Raw genomic sequence first — 23,865 nt, forward strand, 5'->3', positions numbered from 1 at the left:
AGAGAGAACAGTTTCCTTGGGGGGCAAAGCAAAACCATAGAATTCCCATATAATGGGGTTATGGGAGACATCATTTACCTCCTCCCCCCCCCGTTATAGCTAGACCGTGGTACAGATATCGAAATATGACCATTTAATAAATGTATTTTCGGGGGCATGTTTCTTACAGTGTTACATCCATATCCGCGATGTTTCGGACCAAGTTGTATAGGGCTTGAATAATTGTAGGTCTACTATAAATTATAATAGGGCGTAACTTAAAACATTCTCCCTCTTTTTCTCTCTCGTTCAGAAACACATGCATACATAAATAAAACTACGTAACAGTGCTAACAGGAAGTCTTTTATATGAAGGTTACCTTCATAAAGGTAACATATTAAATGTAAGGTCTAATAAAAATAAATAAATAAATAAATAAATAAACAAATAAATAAATAAATAAATAAATAAATAAATAAATAAATAAATAAATAAATAAATAAATAAATAAATAAATAAATAAATAAATAATCACTTATTTTTAGTGATTTAAGACGGCGATTACTCCGTCGGATCCCGGCCAGTTAGTCATTCATAATGAGTGCACCTCTGCACATGTATGGACATTGTGCCACTGTCATACATATATATATATATATATATATATATATATATATATATATATGACGCAGTGCCTGAGGGTAGGCCACTAGAGGGAACCCAAGAGGTGGAACTTAAACTAAGAGGATTCAATCCGACATCGGGATGGGAATCCGGTGTGGCGTAGTGGATAGAGCGTCAGCACGTAGAGCTGAAAACCAGGGTTCAAATCCCGGTGCCGGAGAGAATTTTTCTCCGTTTCACTCATCTTTCATCTAATTATTTTATTTAATCTCGTCTTTAAGTTTACACATTATACCGGTATTATTTTTCTTTTTTATAATTTGTTGTGCAGTGTGGTGTTGTTCATATTTCTCCAAGCGACGGCCTGAACACCTGCATACACATGAGTACAGGCTATTTCAAAAGAAACATTACAATGCTTCCATTCCTCAAATGAGATACAGAAATTCTTATAGGCCTACATTCAGAAATTTAAAATAAATATTATAGTCCAGACACATGATCCTAAGATATTAATTCATCAATTTAAACATAAAACTTAATCATAAATAAAAGCAAAAAGATCTTCAGAATTCAATATTTTGTAACGTAAACAGAAAAAAAAAAAGAGTTGAGACAAGTTTGGGGGGACAGTGCCCCCCCCCACGCCCCGCCATAACTCCGCCTATGAGCCGAACAGGTATGGATCTCTTGTTTTTAAGCAATAGGGATAAACTGTGAGGCTAGTAATGCTGTTACATACAAATTTACGAAAATATAGATATAAACATATCACTTTCTTTTTTTAAGAGGAAGCAAATTTCTATTACTGAATATGACTTGACAGATATTCCATGAGTGGAGTATCTTCGTTATCGCCATGATCACTGAAAACCCAAAAAAGATTCATGCCTGATTTATCACATATTATAACATACAATGATGAAGACGTAGGCCTAATATTTTGTGACTCCCGCGCACGATCTCGGCTGGGGGGAACACGTTACAGACACAGCGGGAAAGGCATGGAGAGCGTTACACTTGGTGATGAGGGTACTAAGAAAAGGTTCTGATAAATCCAAAGAGATTGCATATAAATCACTAGTACGTCCAGTAATGGAATATGGTGCTGCATGTTGGGATCCTTACAGATTAGAACATATTAAGACACTGGAAAAGATTCAAAAACGGGCTCTTAAGTGTTGTCGGAAAAATTCACCATTAAAATGTACACACTCACGGACAGGAGAACGCGAATTCGATTATGCGCACTGTTCAAAACATACAGAGGTGAGCCTGCCTGGAGAGAAATAAAAAATAGGTTGCAGCCGCCAAATTACTCTTCAAGGAACGACTACTCATAATTAAGGGAAAGAAGACAGAGGACGGACACTGGAAAGTTTTCTTTTCTCAATCGTACTATCAGGGACTGGAATGCTTTATCTGCAGACTTACTAAAGGCTTTACCAACAACCAAAAATGCATTTAAAAATAGGCTTAAGGACCTTACTAATAGACGGTAATTATACACAGTATTTAAAGGGTGTAAATGATATGTCGTTATTGAAGTGTTGTATCAGTGAAGAATTATGTTGTGTCAGTGAAGTGTGTTGTATCAGTGAAGAAGTATGTCGTGTCAGTGAAGTGTGCTGTGTAAGTGAAACGTGTTCCTGTCAGTGAATCTTTATAGTTTATAGTGGCAGTGCAAAGAATTTGAACAGTGAAATGTTTCTGAAGTGTTACTGAAATCAGGATAGAATCAGTGAAATGTGTCGTAGTTCCAGTGCAGTGAGTGAGTTGACAGCGAAATGAATGTAATGTTGAAAGGTACTTGTGCAGATATGAACATATACTCGTGGGTTTTAGTTCGATCTTAGTTTTAAGATACAAATTAGAATATTTCAAATGTTATTTTAAGTGATCGTTTCATTTGATTTAGTATATTCCCTGTTGTTGTTGTTGTTGTTATTATTATTATTATTATTATTATTATTATTAGTATTATTATTAATTGTATTTTTAATTAATAAGTTTATTATTGTCATTATTGAGTGTAATTAGTTACCACTGCCACCGGGTATATACCCATTGCAGTGTGAATAAATACAAACGTACATACATACACTTGGACACAAAGAGAATATCAATACAAAGGCGTGTGAGAAACACTCTACGTTCTATCAGGTAATTTGTTAAGATCGCGAGCTTTTTCTGATTATTCCCATGTAGGCCTATTAGCAGGTCTCGTTATGTGGGCGTCTTGTACTGGTGCTGCGAAACATCGATCCATGGGCGATTTTAAATACTTTAAAGCACCTAAGTTTGTACGCAAAACTCTTATTACATTTTGCTCAAATGAAATTATATGGAAAGAAAGGAAATATACGGTGAAATGAGGCAGAAACTTTCAAAATACTCTTCTCCAAAATAAGGATGCGCTGCCTCTTCGTGGTAAAAAGTGTATGTTCTATAGTGCTTTGAGTATGGACAATTTCATATTATACATTTTACCTATAGTAGACCTATATTGCTTAATTTCACACTGGTGTGTGTCATCTTCTGAGTTTACTAATGTAATTTCCTCATCCTAGAATACAATTTACAATCATTCGTAGTTAATAAACAATGACTTAATGAAGCGCCGATGAATCTAGATCCTGATCATTATTTCGGACTCTACATTTTAACACGCATCAATGAGTGTTAATAATTTGAAGATAATCGATGTTAATTAATTTAACTATTCACGCAACATTATTATATCCTGAATAAAATAATAATTAGTAGGTAAATTCGTATATTAATTGCCCTTAATTAACTACAGTTTCGAGTCAGCTATAAGAAAAGGGGTCTATGTTTCTTCTGAACTCAAGAACATTTCTTTCCTCTCAGTTTCTAGAATCAATCCTTTAAAAATATTGGAAGAAAATCACATTGAAATAGTATTTAAATGTAGTAGTTATTTAAATTTAATTCTTTAATATTTCTTGTTAAATACATTTTAAATTTCATTGCTGTAAATTAAAAACTACATCACATTTGCAATGACATTGCAAGATGTGCAATAAAAACAATTTGTTATAAAATATTAAAATAAAACCATAAATAAAAAAATTCTACACATAATTTACGGTTAGGAAGGAAATAAAAAAAAAAAACAAATAATATTTCTGTCATATCATTTCGTATGTTATTATAAAGAAAATAAACATTAAATAATTTATTTAATTTAGCCATCTCTCCACCTCCTTACTACACGTATCGCTACGAAACTCAGAGAAGAAAATTTGATTCACCTTTAATGGAAGTAAATTTCTATAATATGTATTTACTATTTACAACGAATTAATGATTTTTGGCTGTTTTTATATGAATTTTGGAACCAGTTCCAACAACAAACCAAATCAAATGAATAAATAACTCTATTACCGATATGCGTTATCTTGTGCATCCGTAAGCTATGACTCCGATCATATGCAGTGTCTCTTATCTGGGAATGAATACTGCATTATAACATAAAAAACATATTTGTCATTTACAAAGATTACTGGTGATGGCGTACTCAAACATTACACAATAAGGACATCTATATTAAGCTTACTTCGTGAACTATTGTTAAATACAAGCTCTCCTCTTTTTCGATTGTTTTCCACTGTTTACATACTCAAAATCAGTATTCCCTGTAATAATATCAGAGAGAGTTAATAAGTTAGAATTTGAAGTAAGGACCTACTTGCAAATCTAGCTTCCAGGTATAACTCCCTGTAAAGCTGATTTGAATAATTTCAAGGGAAAAATTGTTCCGGGGCTGGAAATCGAACCCGAACCTTTGGCTAAACGCACCAAGGCTCTACTAACTGAGCTACTCAGAAACTCTACTGGACTCCGGCCCAATTTCTTCCTTTATATCCACAGATCTCAAAGTGGGCTGACAACCGTCAAACAACCAACACAGAGTGCACACAAACTCTGTGTGATTTGAATTGTGGTTTTCTGTTAACGAACATTGACGTGTATTATGCAAATCCAGCTTTCAGGTATAGCTCCCTGTGAAGCTGGTTTTAATAACTTCAAGGGAAAAATTATACCGGGGCCGGATACCGAACCCGGGACCTACTTTTTAATGAGGCGGCTGACGCCATCACCGCTAGGTGCGGTATTATCCAGGTATCGAGGTGATCGTCGTATACACAAGCGAAACAAAGAAGCAACAGTTTCAAGATTGAGATATCTCTTTACAAGTGTTCCATTGACCAGCAGTACTCCGTTGTGTTGTGAGATTTTTCTGCGAAAAATGTCTGGACGAAAAGGATATGCACAAAGAAATGCTGCCCGTATATGGTAAGCATTGTCTATCACGTCAAGCTTTTTACAATAACTGGGTGCAGAAGTTCTCTGAAGTGTACACAGATACCTAGAACCGAATCGGTTGACTAGTAGAGATTGTCAGAGAGGCAAATGTGCAATAAATTGTCTACATGATCCAAACAAACAGAATGAAGGAAACTATATGCTAGCCATTATAGTCACATTTGATGAGTTTTGAATGCATCATTACCAGCTAGAGACGATGCGTGCATGAATGTTTGGATCAATTTATCCCTCGAGCATGTGTGTCGCCTTCTTGAAACTGCTGTTTCTTTGTTTCGCTTGTAGGTACATTGATATTTTCTTTGCTTAATTGACACCCGGTGTCAAAGGCGACGGTTTTCTATGAAGAGAGAAAGTAACAACTTCTTTATTGATTAAGCCTTCTCAGATGCCGTTCCAATCACATGGAGCGTTGACTACCAATGATGCGTTAGCATTTTTAATTGACGTCCCGATATCAATTCCATGTGGAGTAGGTAAAAACGTTGTCATATCTCTAGTTGATTGATGACGACAAAAATGGTTAGTAACTTTAATTTAAATGTTCATTAAAAGTAATCTTATAGCATAAAATTTATTCACTGTGCATAATGGTGGCAGAAATCAATGTATTAATGTAGATACAAAAATAATTGTAACTACGAATAATCTTTGCGAAGAAAATGTGACAACACCGCTTAATATTACAAGTAGACTACTGATATGTGCAAAATATACGTAACTAATATCCAACACAATGTCTGCGCAAGGGTATCAATTCAACGATTTTACTACACTTAGCGGAGACAGTTTCAGGCGCCAATTACAAATGTAGGTTTCACTCGTTTCTAAGTATCTTCAGTGAAAGAAGAGAGACATGCTGATAAGACATTTCAGAAAGTCCTTAGACCTTTTCTTAAGGACGAGAAAATACACGTATTTATGAGAAGTTCATTCTCTCTAAATCACATTTTAGACATACATTCACTATCTTATTAATCTATTTACTCGATTATTCATTCAAGCAATCTTATTTAACGCAAGGAGTAAACAGTATAGCACACTTAAACTATCAAAGAAACGTTCGTAAAGTAGCCCACTGGAAGACTAATGTTAAAAGTATAAAGACTGCATTGCGATCACTATATTTCTGAAAAGCAACAAATAATAACAAACGTTTACATTAAGGCAACGACAAAATTTACTAATATATACAGATTTAGAAATATGATATTAATTAATTTTTCAAAACATCTAAATTCAGTAAGAATGACAATAAAGGACCAAACAATATTAAATTACTGAAGTGTTTAAAATTTGAACTTAAAACACTATATTTGGAGGGATCAAAACTAAAACTATAGAAGCTAGAACCACAGTCTAGTTCTAGTACATTCAGTCCCGAAGCTTGAGGTGATTCTTTTGCATTTCTCGCGATACAATGCTCCAAGCGGTTAGCAACTGAGAGTACTAGGAACAATATACTGTGCGATAGTAGCGATCCTAGTGGCTAGCAACTAAAGTTCAACTGTCATTGGATGTATATTCCCTACGTATTGAGCTTCGTGACTGTATGTACTAGACTGTGCTAGAACTCTGCTTTTATATGAACAATTTCATATTATACATTTTACCTGCAGTAGCCCTATATTGCTTAATTTTACATTGGTGAGTGTCATGTTCCTGGTTTACTAATTTAATTTCCTCGTCGGCGAATAAAGTTGTACCTAAAGATGTGTCTTGCATTTTATGTCAAATCTATGATCTACAAAAGTATATGATTAGAAATATAGTCATAGATTACCTAGTCCCGAAAGTATAAACTCATAATTAATTATCATATTTGCATAGATTTCTGGAGCCTTATGTATAAGAATTGAATTTGCTTCCTTTATTAGGTTTTTAAAATCATCTCCAGATATATTTCCAGTAGTTAAACATCCCTGGTAAGTTAAAAAGTTCGCGTGTCCAATCGAGACGTAACCACTTCATAAATATTTTTGTATTTACTCTAACATTCAAAGTTCTTTTACTTTTGCTGTATAAAAGGGGCAAGCTTTTTCATTTAACTTAATTTTTTATTTTTCATATCTATACAACTTGGCACGTGTCAAATGCAAAGCCTACAAAATCTTATCCTACAAATTCCCATCGCCAGCTCCTTTCCAAGAAAGAGAATTAATAATAAAATTAATATGCAATAGTGTAAAACAAATAATATGTGCGTCATTGTAATTGTGTTCACGTAAGTGAAGCAGGCAAAACTTAAACATAGACTGCATATTCAAAAGCTAAAACGTGTGATGTCAACGTGTTTGACGTATTTATCAATCAATCTGAAGTAAGATACAGAGAGTAAACACTTGAGATGAGTACTTGGCAACATCCACATTATGTATAAAAGTGACTTACTGAAGAGTTAAGGCATCTCATTCGCCATCAAGTCAGAGAAGTTGAAGCATTGAAGATGAAGATATTTCTCATCCTGCCGTTGACTCTCTGGGCTGCCTTCGTCAGTGACAGCAGTGGACAACCTACTAACATCGTACAAAATAAAGTACCTACAGAGAATCAGCCACTTGGAGATACATACCCTTTCTCTAAAATATTTATTGGAGACTTCCTACCGATTGGTGGGCCAAAAAAAGGAGAAGCTCGAGTGAATTTAGATGGCACTCTCATAGCTAACATCACCATAATGGAAGAGTGGTTCATTGGTAACGGAACTCTCGAAATCGAAGCTGGTGGTATAGGTTATGATTATGTTGTCTTCAATTACGATATTCCTGCAGACTCTCAACTGTATTTTGAAATAAAGATGTATTCCACAGAAGATATCGTGAGGTTTGATCACTCGAAAACTCAAGAACACGATAACACTCAGATATCAGCAAAACTTAAGGAACAGCTGTTAGCGGAACCAGAGCAAATAATCAGATTCATAGCATACGGTGAATATTCTTCAAACAACAAATCAAGAGTTGAAACATATTCCTTAAGTTTTGATAAAACGGTGATGCGTTGTGTAGGGGACTCCACGTGGTACAATGGTGAAGGTAATACAGATATTACTGGAGGAATATCTGAGAATTATCTGCAATTTACTTCTCACATCCCAGCCCAAGTCACAGGTTATAACAGTTACAGCTGTTACTTCGTCGATGGACAGTACCCAGTAACTCCAAAGAAAACCAATCTCGCTCATCACAAGTTTGCTGACGTCCATCCACATGCAGAGAGAAGCAGCCAGCTTGCCTTGTGTCAATGGTATTCTACAATTATGCCTTCAGACGAGCTAGCAGTTGTGAACTTTAGTAACTCGGTCATAATGAATTATGAAGGAGGTCCTGAGTGGAAGAATGGAACAGGTACCATCACCGTGGATCAGGGAGGAGTAGGCAGCTCGTCTATAATGTTTGTATTTCATAAGGATCCTTACGCATTTGGAATCTACAGGTACAACGTCACACTGAATGAAACAGAGGTAAGAATAGTCGATATTTGAACTTCACGATGGTTATAACGGAGTAATATTTGGATATAATTACGTGCATTCATTTATTCATTCAGTTCACTAAATTCAATTTATTTATTCATTCATTCATTCAATTCAATTTCTTCATTCATTCATTCATTCAAAGTAATGTCGTGGCTATGAAGTTTTGAAGCAGTCCCATCTTTTACTAGCGCAAATATTCTTAAAAATCCGTGTTGTGATACTAGTTAAACCCTCCGCCTTCGTACAATAACTATGAAATATTTCAACAAATGGAGGAATTATAGTGATACGTAATTAATACTAAAACTATTGGACTCATAGTAAATGATGAGCAAAAAGTATCTGTAAAATATATTTCAGATGAACATCACAGTAACAATATACGAGAATTTCTCAAGCTAAGAGAAATATTTTGCTGTTACGAGTATGCCATTTCAACAAAAAATTGTTCTCAATTTTGACACGAATTCAGATCTGTCCAGTGACTTTAAGATCCATATATAAATTAAATTCTAACTTTTACATTCAAGAACGTTTTCTCGAAATATGAAATAGAATTTCATTATGGATGTAGTGCTTGTTTTATACATTAATTTTAAGTAAGCCGACTTACATGTAAACGAGTGCAGATAAAATTTTTTTATTTTAACATATGAATGGGCAATGAACTAAAACTACGAACTCGTATTTATATTTTTATAATGGAAAGTAGGTACATAGAATTCGAGTTCAGAATAACTTATTTAAAGCCCAAATGTAACTTTACAGATCAAGTTACGCAAACAAACTTCGTACTTACATAGTTTGTGTGAAAAGGACATTACCTTTTTTGTGACTTATGAGCTTATGGAAATTTAACTTTGTTTTGGTTACCAAATATAATCCTGCCTGTAAAATTAACAACTAGATAAAAAGTCTCAATTTATTACATTCATTTATTAACAGAAAACATAAATTTTATTGGGTAATACAGTTTAATGCATGTCTGCAGTTATATGATTTGTAAAATGAAATAAAAATACTACAAATTTGATAAAAGATAAATTAATTTAGTAGTAGATACTTGTAATTAATGTGAGTAATAATTTTTATTTATTTTCTCAGCCAGTGACCGTTGTAAACAGAGACTGGATGTCGAGTTAAGGACTGGCAAAGCCGGAAAATCAACTACGACCAGAAGAGACATCGTCTTGTTATGGAATAGGAATATGTAGAGGAAAATGTTAGGAGTTTTGGTCATAATAGTGATGAAGTGCATCCGTCCAATTATTAATAGTTGCGCATTTAATATACAGTGGACTCTCCTAAGTTCGACAGAACAAAATTGAAAGTTCTGACCAATAAGGGTACTGGGTGTGGCAGGTGAAATGCATACAAATTCTTATTGGTTAGCCATCAACGAACACAGTACTGTACTTGCATTTCGTGCCCGCCCGAGACTTGTGTATGCGCTTCTAGTACCACAGTGGGTTTCGACAGTTCCGTCTCACAAACGGCACAATTCTCAAATAGAAAAAGAAGAGTTCAATTATTTAAAATCAGTGATCAATATAGATGTCCTAATCAATAAAATATTATGTTTTCCTTTAACAAAAGTATCACTACAAGACACAGGACCAATTTCCATTCAAATGGCAAACCCATTTCTTAGTGCCCGTATAGGGGTGTGTCTAATTCTCCTACGTAAGCAGTCAAACTATAGGATGTCGAGCTTGATTTCTGTCGAACTTAAGAGCTTCCACTGTATGTAAAAAATTAGGAAGTGTATTATTTAAAAATATGTTTTTGTTACATTGTGTATAGCTGAATAATTATGTTTTGTAAAAACGTTCATAGTGCTACTTGATTTTCGTGTAATAGCAATACTGTATGAATAATTTTAAGGCAAAAATAAAAATGAAAATTACGAGACATAATCCAGACTTTTAATTTCATCCTCGTACATTCGAGGAAAAAGTAACTAACAGAATACATATTTATATTCCATTCATTATATTCTTAAATATGTAAATAATGAAGTTACCTAAATACTGACTTATCCTATGTTGACAATCAGATCTACTGAATGTTCAAGTTTAAAAGCCAACTTATGAAAAATCCGCTACCCTATCTTGAGAAATTGAAGCCAATCATATCTGAATCCCTTGTTAGGAACCAATTGGGATATCATGTGCTGGTGATCAAATTATTGCAAACAGTTTAAGGAAATAATGTCATAAACATCACTTTTCATAAGAGGTAGTAAATTTCAATTACTGAACATGTCTTAGATTTCAAACGGATGGAGTAAGATACGTAGATCTTTGTTGTTCTCATGTTCATTGAGAGCCCAAAAAGGATTCATGCTGGATTTATAACTTATTTCATCAGAAAAATGGTAAAGAAGCGCTACGTAATTAACTATCTAATAATCCAATTGCACATAAACACGGTTTTTTCTGTTTTAAACTTACCTATACATAAGTTAAAGAAATCATAGGATATTCTGCATATGGAAAAATGAAATAATAGGCCTAAAACAAACAATAAACGTATCGTATTCTCTTTAACTTAGCGGTTTTAGATAATTAGTCCTACCTAATTGTTACATATATAACCATGTAGGCCTACTTATTACATAAACATCACATTTCTAGAAACAAATTTAAATTCCTGAATTCTCGCCTAATATAGAAGTACTTTTTCTGGATTTTTGCCGACACCAACCTTCTTATGTCCGGCGAAATGTTGTTTCCTGCAGCATCACATAGCATAGCTCGCTTATTATCATCTGATAATCTTGATCTTAGTTTTGGTTTTGTGAAGTCCATAAGTGAGGAAAATTTCTCACATACGTACGTAATGCCAAATAGAGAAATGCATAGCAAATCTTCGTACCCTTAGATAATATATTACCTGGCAAAGCGAAGTTTCAACATGGCCTTGTTAACACAATTCAAAGAACCTTGTCAGAACTTTTCCTCGGCTTAACCAAAAGACATCACAATGAGCGTATTCCGAATCTCAGCGCTGAGCAATCTGATGGCATCACGGTGTTCCGAATGTCACCGATGGCGTCACTGATGCTCCACCGGTGTCGCACCGGTGCCATCAGCTTGCAGAGGTGGTGGCAGTCTCCATCAGCCGCCATCAGTGAATCTGATTGGTTCTTGTATAGGGCGGGAATTAGCAGACGAATGACATCGTGCACTGTTGTGTCATGGCGGTGTGTTCTGCTTTAGTTCTGCCTTATTGTTTGTAATGAGCACAAACTTAAAAACAATATGTTAATGGCTTATGAGCGAACATGTCAACGGACCAGTTATTACTACCGGTTCAAGAAATAAGTTGTTTATGCTCTCTTTGCTTTGAACGAGATGGCAGTACGGAACTTTCGGAAAATTTTGCTAGCGTAGCACAGACAGCAACTTATACAGTCGCCATGACAGCCATCTATCCTTCCAGCAGTTTTGTTCCTATTTCGCTGCAGCGTGACGTCATTGTCGTCCACCGGACCGGTGAGATTCGGATAACGCTGAATGCTAAGGAACACTGCCAAACTGAAAATCTGTGGACGACATGTCTGGACGATTTTGAGACAGAACTCGTAACTAACATGTAACGAGTCTACGCTATTAGCAACACGTTTATACTTCATTCTGTCAACATAAATGCAATGCAGTGAGGAAGAAGCTCTATAGTACTTCTGAACATACGTCAATAAAAATTAAATTTAATACATCATTCTGTAGATCGACTAATAATTTCAGGCGTTTCACACTGCTTCTATTTGTACTAACTAAATGCTTTCCACATATAGGTCAAAGTACATTACCTCCTCATTCACTACATAAGAAGTCAAGAGTCCAGTCAGCCTGAAACTAACTCTACGACTTCTACTTCAATGTCTAATGTACAACCCTTGCGTTCACCAGTGTCTTGTACCTACGTGCCATAGCCTACGTGCTCTGAACAGCGCATACGTGAGGTGAGGCACGCTTGCGCTCTCGTTGACCACTGTTCTAACCCTATCTTCTGTACTTGAAGCTGATCAGATATGAATCACTCGTTGTTCACCAATAGGGATAACTGTAATGTTGGTCAGATTGTTACATACACATTTATGGAAATGGTGATACAAATACGTAGGCCTATGAGTTCTTTTGTATAAGTAGAAAATTTCTATTACTGTTTATGACTTGGCAGATATTCAAGGAGAGGAGTAAAGTGGATTTTAGTCTACCGCTATGGAGTAACGGTTAGCCTTCTTGGCCGTGAAACGAACGGTCCCAGGTTCAAACCCTGGTTGGGGTTTTTTCTGAGGTTTTTCTTCAACCACTCGAAGCAAAATTGCTGGGTAACTTTTGGCGTTGGACCTCGGATTCATTTCGCCTTCATTAATCATCTTAATAGTTAGACTACAAATCGACTAGGAGGACATGGCGGACGTGATTCCAGGATCTGCCTACAGGCAGAGCACTGTCCTTTATCTGTGAAGGAAGAATGCAGTGTAATATAATGTAAAATAAAACAGTGTCATTTCCAAATACCTATTATTAATGATGACGCTATTCAAACATTGAACAATAGGGAAGAACCGGTCTGTATTTGAGGTTTCAGACAGCCTATAGTGCATCGTGGACTAGTGTTAACAACAAGCTCTCCTGTTTTGAGATTAATTTATTTTTTAAAAATACCTGCATACAGTCGGAGTGATCACATGCGACCGACCAATATTAAATTACTGGTACTAACGTTTCTAGAATTTGTCTTGAAAACATTATTTTTCGTAGGATGAGAACTAAACCTGTAAAAGCTACAACTCTGCTTTTAATATGGACAATTTCATATTACATATTATACCTACAGTATGCCTATTTTGCTTAAATTTACACTAGTGAGCGCCATCTTCTGAGTTTGCTAATTTAGTTTCCTCGTCGGCGAATAAAACTGTACTGAAAATGTGTCTTGCATTTTATGACAATTCTATGATCTACCAAAGTATATGACGTATCTATATGTTAATTATAAAGAGAGTCCTAGACCCCTTAATACCGAAAATTCGACAATGTTTGTTGAATATAAAAAACCAATTGAAAATATTGCTTGTTTAAATGTAGCTAAATTGTAATGGAAAAATTATTTTAAATAGTGTTATGGACTGGAATCTGTAGTACAGCTATCTTAAATGGAAGAGAATTTAGACTTACAATGTTATGAAAAAAAATAAAGACTGGATGTTCAGAAACATCTCTATCTTTCTATTCTTTTGAGGAGTTTATCTTCAAAACGAACCTTGTCCATTTCAATAACTTTGTGAGAAATCACGAAAAACGTTTCCAGGTCTAAAATTTCTTACCAGCTAGGCAAGAGACATTATGAAACCAAAGATGTTGGGTGCATTTAGAGTCAAATGGCAGCATGAGACTCTTTGGGCCGTATTCATAGACATTCTTAGCGCGGGCTTTCGGTGGATGATCAGCGAACTAACGTTTTTCGTATTCATAAATCAGTGTCAGCGATATGATATGACATGAATCATGTTTAGCACGCTCGTAGCCCGGGCTAGCGAAATGTCTATGAATAGCACCCTTTGATTCCAAATCTGAAACCAATATTTTGTCGCAATATTGCTGTGTACAAGAGTCAGTTTGATTCCAATAGCCACTTTTAACTCAATATTTTTAGTGGTTTAGAGGTCGTTCTAAACCAAATAATGATAGTTTAAAAGCTGTTTTGGAATAATATTCTTTAACATTATTTTCCAAAATTTATCTCTGAAATCAAGAAATAGCTTTCTTAATCCTAAGTGCTGCATTTCCTTGCTTTAATTATTTGGACAGGAATAAGTACACAGTCAGACAAGATTAACAACTTTTTGATATATCAGAATAAACACTCTGAAATATGAAAGCATCACTCATCATTCATTATCATTTATCACATTTGGTCCTCTTACATTTGTACGTTGCTAATCCTTGTAGTCTACTTGGGATTTAGTGACTAACATTGCACGTATCACTTACATAAATTTCTACAGACTTTTCCCTTTATAGTTTAGTCGAAACACCATACCACAAATAATTGTATAAGAATTGAACTTGCTTCCTATATTAGATTTTTTAAATCATCTCCAGAAATATTTCCAGTAGTTAAGTATTTCTGATAAATTACAGAGTTCGCATGTCCTATTTCTTTTCCACCGACATAAACCACTTCAATATTTGGATTTATTCTCATCTTCGTAATTTCTTTAACAACGGTGTATAAAAGGGAAACCTTTTTCATTCTGAATTTTTTTTCCACATCTCTACAGCTTAGTAGATGCCACATGCAAAACCTAGAATATATGAGCCTAGAATATTCTATCAGCAGCTCCATTCCAAGATGAAGAAGAAGAATGAATGGATAAAATGATTAAATATAAAATATTATACAACGAATAATATGGGCGTCATTGTAATCATTGTGTTCATGTAAATTAAGAAGTAAAGAGTGAAAGATATACATATATTTTCAAATGCTGAAAGGTCTGATTTCAACGTCTTTGACGAAATTATCAACCAATCTGAAGTAAGATACAGACAATAAACACTTGAGATGAGTACTTGACAACATCCAAATTATGTATAAAAGTGACTCACTGATGAGTTAGGGCATCTCATTCGCCATCAAGTCAGAGAAGTTGAAGCACTGAAGATGAAGGTATGTATCATCCTGTTGGCTTTCTGGGCTGTCTTTGTCAGTGATAGCAATGGGCAACTAACTAACATCGTTCAAAATACAGCACCTATACAGAATCGACCACTTGGCTATATACATCCTTTCTCTAAAATATTTGTTGGAACTTTCCTGCCAATTGGTGGCTCAAAGAAAGGAGAAGCTAAAGTGAATTTAGATGGGACTCTGATAGCGAACATCACCATAATGGAAGACTGGTTAATTGGTAACGGAACTCTCGACATCAAAGCTGGTGGTATAGGGTATGACTACGTTGTCTTCGACTACGATATTCCTGCAGACTCTCAACTGTACTTTGAAACAAAGATATATTCCACAGAAGATGTTATAAATTTTAATCACTCGAAACCTGAAGAACACGATAACACTTATATTTCATCAAAATTTAAAGAAGAACTGTTTGCGAATCCAGAGGAAATAATCAGATTTATAGTATTCGGTGATTATTCTTCCAACAACAATTCAAGAACTGAGACATATTCCTTCAGCTTCGACAAAACGGTGATGAGTTGTTTGGGAGAATCTATGTGGTACAATGGTGAAGGTAATACAGACATCACTGGAGGAATATCTGATAATTATCTGCAATTTACTTCTCACATCCCAGCCCAAGTCACAGGATACAACGGTTACAGCTGTTACTTCGTCGATGGACAGTACCCAGTATCTTCAAAGAAAATAAATATCGCTCATTACAAGTTTGCTGACGTCCATCCACATGCAGAGAGAAGCAGCCAGCTTGTCTTATGTCAATGGTATTCTACAATTACTCCTGTAGACGAACTAACAGTTGTGGACTTTAGTAACTCGGTCATAGTGAACTATGAAGGTGGTCCTGAGTGGAAGAATGGAACAGGTACCATCACCGTGGATCAGGGAGGAGTAGGCAACTCGTCTATAATGTTTGTATTTCATAAGGATCCCTACGCATTTGGAAGCTACAAGTACAACGTCACACTGAATGAAACAGAGGTAAGAACAGTCGATATTTGAACTTCACGATTGTTAGAACTGAGTAATATCTTGCATGTAATTACATTCATTCATTTATTCACTCAATTCACTAAATTCAATTTTTTATTCTTTAATTTATTCATTCAATTCATTCATTCATTCATTCATTCATTCATTCATTCAATTCAATTCATCCATCCATCCATCCATCCATCCATCCATCCATCCATCCATCCATCCATCCATCCATCCATCCATCCATCTATCCATCCATCCATCCATCCATCCAAAATAATATCGTGCCTATGAAGTTTTGAAGCAGTCCCACCTTTTGCTAGCGTAAATATTCTTGCAAATCTGTGTTGAGATACTATTTAAACCCTCCGTTTTCCTACAATAACTATGAAATAATTTAACAAATAAAGGATTTATATTCATACGTAGTTAATATTAAAACTATTGGACTCATAGAAAATGAAGGGCAAAAAGTATCTGTAAAATATGTTTCAGATGAACATCACAATAACAATATACGAGGATTTCTCAAGCTAAGAGAAATATTTTGCTGCTACGAGTATGTCATTTCAACAAAAAAGTTCTCAATTTTGAAACGAAATCAGATCTGTTTAGTGAATTTAAGATCCATATATAAGTTAAACTCTAACTTTTATATTCAAGAACGTTTTCACGAAATAAGAAATAGAATCCCATTTTCGATGTAGTGCTTGTTTTTACAGTAATTTTAAGTAGGTTTACTTATATATAAACGAGTGCAGATCAATATTTTTATTTTAACGTATGAATCTTTATAGGCACTGCAATGAACCAAAACTACGAACTCGTATTTATATTTTGATAATGGAAATGAGATATATACAATTCGAGTTCAGAATAACTGAGTTAAAGCCCAAATGTGACTTTACAGCTCAAGTTACTCAAACAAACATCGTGCTTATATAATTTGTGTGAAAAAGGCACTAACGTTTTTGTAACTTATGAGCATATGGAAATTTAACTTTGTTTTGGTTATCAAATATAACCCCTCCTGTAAAATTAACATCATAAAACGTCTCTCAATTTATTACATTCATTTATTAAAGGAAAGTATTTAACATAAAAATATAAATTTTATCGGATGTTACAGTATAGCATGTCTGTAGTTATATGATATATAAAAATGAAATAAAATTACTACGAATTTGATAAAAGATACATTATTTTAGTAGTAGATATTTACAATTACAGTTAATGTGACTAATAATTTTATTTATTTTCGCAGCTATTGACCGCTGTAAACAGAGACTGGATGTCGAGTTAAGGACTGGCAAAGCCGGAAAATCAACTACGACCAGAAGGAACATCGTCTTGTTATGGAATAGGAATATGTAGAGGAAAAAGTTACGAGCCTTGACAATAATAGAGATGAAGTGCATCCCTTCAATTAATTAACTATAATTGTAGCAGATTTCACATATATAACAATTAGGACATTGTATCATTTAAAAATACGATTTTGTTACATTGTGTATAGCTGAATAATTATGTTTTATAAAAATACTTTCATAATGCTACTTGATTTTCGTGTAATAGTAATTCATTCATTCATAATGCTCTGCTCAAGGGCAGGTCTTTCACTGCAAACCCAGAATTCTCCAGTCTTTCCTATATTCTTCCTTTCTCTTAGTCTCCGCATATGATCCATATATCTTAATGTCGTCTATCATCTGATATCTTCTTCTACACCGAACTCTTCTCCCGTTCACCATTCCTTCCAGTGCATCCTTCAGAAGGCAGCTTATTCTCAACCAGTGTCCCAGCCAATTTCGCTTCCTCTTCCTGATCAGGTAATAGTAATATTGTATGAATAGTTTTATGGCAAAAATAAAAATTAAAATTACGAGACGTTATCCAGACTTTCAATTTCATCTTCATACATTCGAGAATGAAGTAACTTGCAGAATATGTATTTATATTCCATTCATTATATTCTTAAATTGTGCATAATGAAGTTACCTAAAATACTGGTTTATCGTATATTCACAATCAGAGCTACTGAAAGTTCAAGTTCAATACAGTAAAAGATTTGCTGAATAACGAATTATGAAAATGCTCTATCCTTTCTTGAGAACTTGAAGCCGATCATGTATAAGTCGCTTGTTAAGAACCGATGGGGATGCCCTATGCTGCTGATAAAATTACTGCAAACAGTTTTATGGAAATAATATCATAAACACACATTAAAGCAAAGGAAATGAACTAAATTTATTAGAATATTAAAATTAACCTGAAAAGAATTTATTTTATTTTGATACATGTTGATTGTGCAATTTGTGAAATTTATCTGCGAAATGTCTCCCAGTGGAATGTTCGAAGTTGGATTAATGTTTATTTCGAAATCAATGTCACCTTCAAAACTCGCGCCTGCTCTGCTTTCAAGGGTTGCGGGTTGTTGTGCGTACGATATTAATCAATATTAGTTGGAAATCGATAGTTGGAATAACATAATGAATAGCAGTACTTTAATGTATGTTATTAAGACACAGTTACATCACATGAAATTAGGTATTATAATACGGTCAAATAAAAAAGAAAATTTGATTCACATTTAATGAGAATACCTACATAAGTATAATATTTATCTATTATTTACAACAAATTAACACTTTTCTGTAATTTTTATGTGACTTTCGGAACGAGCTCCAACAACAAACCAAATAAAATGAATTTAAATAACTCAATAATTACTCGTTATGAACATTTCCTTGGGAGTAAAGGCGGTGAACACATAGGACTGACAACCCTACTGCCGTTAAATGCCGTCTGTCTCTGAAGATGGGAGCCTCTGGGCTGATTTCGCCTGTCATGGGGTTGACTTTTTACTTTGACTTGTATCTGTGCTCTGGATCTCCGATTATGCGCAGTGTCTTATATATGAGACTTCGATAATGTTGTAATAAAATATTATAAAGAAACCATTGTTTCTTGTTTCCTAGGACACAGGGCTGCAGTGAGAAAAACTTTTTTAAAAATTTTAGCAGTCTCTTACGTAGGCCTATTATTGTGTGCTAAAACAAAATAACACTTCAAATGCCACACTATGTACAGTTTTTTTCCTTCACTAAATTGGAATTTAGTGTATGTATGCTATTAATATACAAAATGGGAAACTGACAGTTTTCATCATTCACACAACAGCACTCAATAGTGCTCTTTTTGTCGATTGTAGCTTGCCAGTGGTCATTGTAAACCAAGTCTAGTAGGCTGTATGATGCTGTAACATCGAACTCTAACTTCATATTGCAATGAGTAGTGAAACATGCGTAAGGTAGCCGTGGTGGTATAAACTCCCGAGATAAATGTTGTTATATTTGTGGGGAGTTTATGATTAAGAAGCATCACAGAAATACTAAATTCAATAACGCTACATTCACTTAGCTAAAAATTCCAACAAAAATTTTGGCAAAATGGTACGGGATGTAAAAGAACTGAGCTCAGTTTTCGATTCAGCACCGCAAAGAACAGTACATTTTAAAAGTTTTCATGAAACCTAATTTCGCAAGTCTGTGTTATTAGTAGGGCTCAAGAAAAGTATTGATATCAGGATAGTAAATAATTTTTATATACATTGTTTACAAAATGCATTCCGTTGCCGAGTGTCCCTCGTGTCTATAAGAAGCAGAGAGAGTGAACATTCGACACTCCTCAATAGTAGACCTTGTTAAGGGGTTAGATATAGCTTACAGCAGTAAAATGTTGGAAATATTCAACATTTTTTTCCCTCAATTACTGTATCTTGTACAATAATGAAAACTAATATGTGTAAAACACTGTCCTTCTGCTATATGAAAAAAATATATATATTTTTACGATTAAAAAAATTATTTACATTTGTTTTTCTTTTTTCAAAGTTCAGTTCACTGTGCAGTGATAAAGCGTTTCCCACATAACTAAAAAACTATCCAACATTCTGTGATGATATTATGTCATATGCATGTTATATCTACAATAAGATGCAAGATTACTTCTCTATCTTGTTATATCTACAATAAGATGCAAGATTACTTCTCTATCTTTGATAGATTCCGAGGCTTATTGTTAGGTTTCGTAACAAGCTGTTTTTTACGGTGATGGGTTGTTAGCCCTTCGCCCAACCCCCAAGCTGGAGGACCACCCCTTATCGCAGAGCTGCACGCATTGTATCCTTCACGTGACATAATTAGGAACATTAAATCCAAACGTTTGAGATGGGCTGGGCATGTAGCACGTATGGGCGAATCCAGAAATGCATACAGAGTGTTAGTTGGGAGGCCAGAGGGGAAAAAGACCTTTGGGAAGGCCGAGACGTAGATGGGAAGATAATATTAAAATGGATTTGAGGGAGGTCGGATATGATGGTAGGGACTGGATTAATCTTGCTCAGGATAGGGACCAATGGCGGGCTTATGTGAGGGCGGCAATGAACCTCCGGGTTCCTTAAAAGCCAGTAAGTAAGTAAGTAAGTAAGTAAATAAGTAAGTAAGTATCTTTAATAGATTGTCTGATAAAAAATAAATTCTTTTTAGAAAAAATATTATTTATTAAGGAATGTAGTTTAAAGAGCATGATAATGTAGGCATGAGTTTCAGCAATAAAATAAAAGAGAGAGAACATGAAAAAGTTAACAAGTTTATGAGGTATGAGGGAAACGCTTCATCACTGCACAGTAAATTGCAACCATTTTGAAAAAAAATATATAAATATTTTTTTTAATCGTAAAAATATTTTATTCATATAGCCTATCAGTTTGTAAAACACTTAATCTCTCTCGTATCTAAGAGTCTTCAGTGAAACGGCGTTCCATGATGTGAGACAAGCAGGTAACGCCTTTTAGCAATTTCCTGTACTGTACACTGTGAATTAAATGTGTATCCACGTGCCACAGTGCATGTTATCAAGTTATATAATCACGTTATCAGACAACAAGAAGTCATTACGGAGAACAAAACACTTAATATGAGTACATTATGTCATCCACATTACATGTAACAATGGTTTAGTCCTTTATTGAACATTTAGAAGTTGAAATAATTAATATGTCCACACCTGTGGAGTAACGGTCAGCACGTCTGGCTGCGAAACCAGGTGGCCCGGGTTCGAATCCTGGTCGGGCCAATTTACCTGGTTGAGGTTTTTTCCGGGGTTTTCCCTCAACCCAATACGAGCAAATGCTGGGTAACTTTCGGTGCTGGACCCCGGACTCATTTCACCGGCATTATCACCTTCATATCATTCAGACGCTAAATAACCTAGATGTTGATACAGCGTCGTAAAATAACCCCAAAAATAATCAATATGAAGGAGTTTCTCATCCTCTTCTTTACTGTCTTCCTCAATAGTTGCAGTGCAAGCGACACAAGTACATAAACACAAACTAGAGAGAATCTATCATTTGAATATACATTATATCGGTCCAAAATATATGAGAAAATGTCTTGTCAATTGGTAGATCAAAACGAGAAGTTCGAGTGAATTCGTATGGGACTGAAATCAGAATATAAATGTACTGTAGAGTGGATGTCGGGTAACAGTACTATTGACGTCAAAGGAGATGGTATACGTTGCACCATATTTTTTTCTATTATGATATTCCAGCAAAGTTCATGTAAGCCTATATTTAGGTAAGTTTATTTAGTCCACAATTTGAAATTATAAAACATTACTTTTCGCGACTCAAAAACGAGATAAAATTGACCACTTTTTAACAAAGCTGAAGAAACGTAACGCACTTATATGAAATAGCACCACATGAACTTGTCATAAAGAAGTTGAAACTTTAACAGAAGCAAAGATTAGGGGCACCGATTTTTAGGATGCACAAATGTGCGCTCTGATTTACTTTCTTTAAATGCATTTCGTCATGTCTAGACACTGAAGAAGCTCTCTGAAGTGTATTACGCGTTAAAACATCCGTATAATTCATCCTCCAGCATGACGATTCCTATTTCACTCCTCTTATATTGGAAAAAAATGGAGAGAATGAGATCAGTGGTTTTTGTCAAACATTTCTATAGTTCAAATAAAGGTATTTATAATCTTTTTCTCAATCTTTTCAAATATTTTCTTGAGCGATTAAGGTGCAAAGAAGATATTAAAAATCACTAGGAATAAGACATGAAATAGACTACTAGGGTGTAGACACATTTTTTTTCTAAAATGTGTTAAACCTTTCCTGCCTTTTGTGGGTAAGAAGAGCAAATGTTTGTGTAAATTTAGAGGACCTGTGATAGAGAATATGAGCACATTTGGAGCCTGGGCTCTTGGGAACATGATACTGATGACGAAGTTTGCAATGTAGGCAACAACTCTAGTTTCTATTGCAATATTCTAGTAAAATAGGGCCTAATGTATTTTCAAAGGAAGATATCATGAAATTTGACTATCCTGGCCCAAAAATAAAGTAGACAAATTAAGGAGAACAGTTGGACGATTTACAGCAGGGGTGCCGAACTGAGGCTTTTTCGTTGCTCGAGGCTACGACAAGCAATTTCGAGGCTGCTCTTGGAGCCGCTACCGAAAGATAATGTCTTCGGTTCTTGTAGCGAACAGAGCGCGGGCCATGTAAATGCGAGACATTGGCGAGATTTGCGGACTTAAGAGAAGATATTGAAATATTTTTCAAAAAGAAAAAATTCGACGTATCTGAATTGGAAGATGACGTTTGGTGGTAAAACCTTGGATTCCTGTCCGACATGTCTGCCAAATTAAATGACCTTAACGTAGGTCTACAGGATACAACATTTACGTGACAGAGGCAATGCGTTTAGTCTCAAACTGTTCTTGTACCTTATGCAGCTAAGTGGAAATAATTTAGAGAATTTCCCGACACTTCTATTTTCATGTTCGTCTTTGGATCCAGTCAGAAAGGAAAATTTTATTAGTCATTTGCACGCATGTCTGAGGAATTTAAGCAACTTTTCTCTGACTTTGATCGAATAACGACGAAGTTTTTGCTATTCACTTCCACTTATACAGCAGATCCATTGTGCCAGAATTATTCGGAAGATTTTGCTTCCGAACTTATCGAACTACAGTGCGACTCTGCGTTGGAAGATAAGCAAAATATGTCAACGATTGACGAATTTTGGAAAGCTGCTACAAGAAGGCGACGATTTCCTATATTAAGCGCTTTTGTTGCAAATGTGTTTTCATTGTTCGCGACAACTTATGTTTGTGAAGCTGCATTTTAATTAATGAAATTAACAAAGTCACATATTCGTAGCAGAATGTCTAATTATCTTCCGTTAATGACGGCTAAGAAAATTAACGCAAACATTCATGAACTTGTTATGAAGAGAAACGCGTTGCCAGCTTTCTACGAAAGCAAGTTGTTCTTCCATAATGTAAGATGTAAAAAAATCTATATGTAGCAAAGAAGTAGGTTTATTATTCCAGTAAATATTTTCTCTTTAACGGATAACACTCAGTGCATTTCTCTCACATAAATTCATTCCTGAACAAAAAGAGCGCTTGTTGATACAGAGCTGACGAGTGTTTCAATATCGCGCGTTCGCAGGCTTCCCCTACCCTCGCGCTGCTGAGAACCATTCGGCTACCTTCGGTCAAAGCCGCTACAGTAACTACAGCACAATACTAGCGGCTCTGCCGAGACCCTTAGTTCGGCACCCCTGATCTACAGCAATGTATGTCATTTACAGTTTAAAGGCAATAGTCTTCAAAAAGTAAGCCGAGAACTGAAATATACTTCTTTAGTTCGATAAAG

General features: G+C 35.0%; 3 protein-coding genes across 4 annotated transcripts in view; 2 read left to right on the forward strand and 1 right to left on the reverse strand.

The window, feature by feature from the left end:
- The window catches only part of LOC138699819 (protein Wnt-5b-like), a 2,020,855-nt gene that overhangs the window by 316,830 nt on the left and 1,680,160 nt on the right, over positions 1-23,865 (reverse strand). The window lies entirely within an intron of this gene.
- On the forward strand, positions 7,375-10,348 carry LOC138699811 (uncharacterized). Its single transcript, XM_069825982.1, has 2 exons — positions 7,375-8,417; positions 9,537-10,348. Exons 1-2 carry the CDS (start codon positions 7,401-7,403, stop codon positions 9,573-9,575), a joined length of 1,056 nt encoding a protein of 351 aa, XP_069682083.1. The 5' UTR covers positions 7,375-7,400; the 3' UTR covers positions 9,576-10,348.
- Positions 15,089-17,682, forward strand: LOC138699812 (uncharacterized). The gene is made up of 2 exons (XM_069825983.1): positions 15,089-16,124; positions 17,386-17,682. The coding sequence occupies exons 1-2, from the start codon at positions 15,111-15,113 to the stop codon at positions 17,422-17,424; spliced, it is 1,053 nt and encodes a 350-aa protein (XP_069682084.1). The 5' UTR covers positions 15,089-15,110; the 3' UTR covers positions 17,425-17,682.

The sequence above is a fragment of the Periplaneta americana genome, chromosome 5 (genome assembly GCF_040183065.1).
Source record: "Periplaneta americana isolate PAMFEO1 chromosome 5, P.americana_PAMFEO1_priV1, whole genome shotgun sequence".
NCBI classification, from domain to species: domain Eukaryota; kingdom Metazoa; phylum Arthropoda; class Insecta; order Blattodea; family Blattidae; genus Periplaneta; species Periplaneta americana.

Coding starts and splice junctions, on each gene's coding strand:
- LOC138699811 (XM_069825982.1), top strand. CDS start 7,401: ATGAAGATATTTCTCATCCTGCCGTTGACTCTCTGGGCTGCCTTCGTC. Junction 8,418..9,536: donor TCACACTGAATGAAACAGAG/GTAAGAATAGTC, acceptor TTATTTTCTCAG/CCAGTGACCGTTGTAAACAG.
- LOC138699812 (XM_069825983.1), top strand. CDS start 15,111: ATGAAGGTATGTATCATCCTGTTGGCTTTCTGGGCTGTCTTTGTCAGT. Junction 16,125..17,385: donor TCACACTGAATGAAACAGAG/GTAAGAACAGTC, acceptor TTATTTTCGCAG/CTATTGACCGCTGTAAACAG.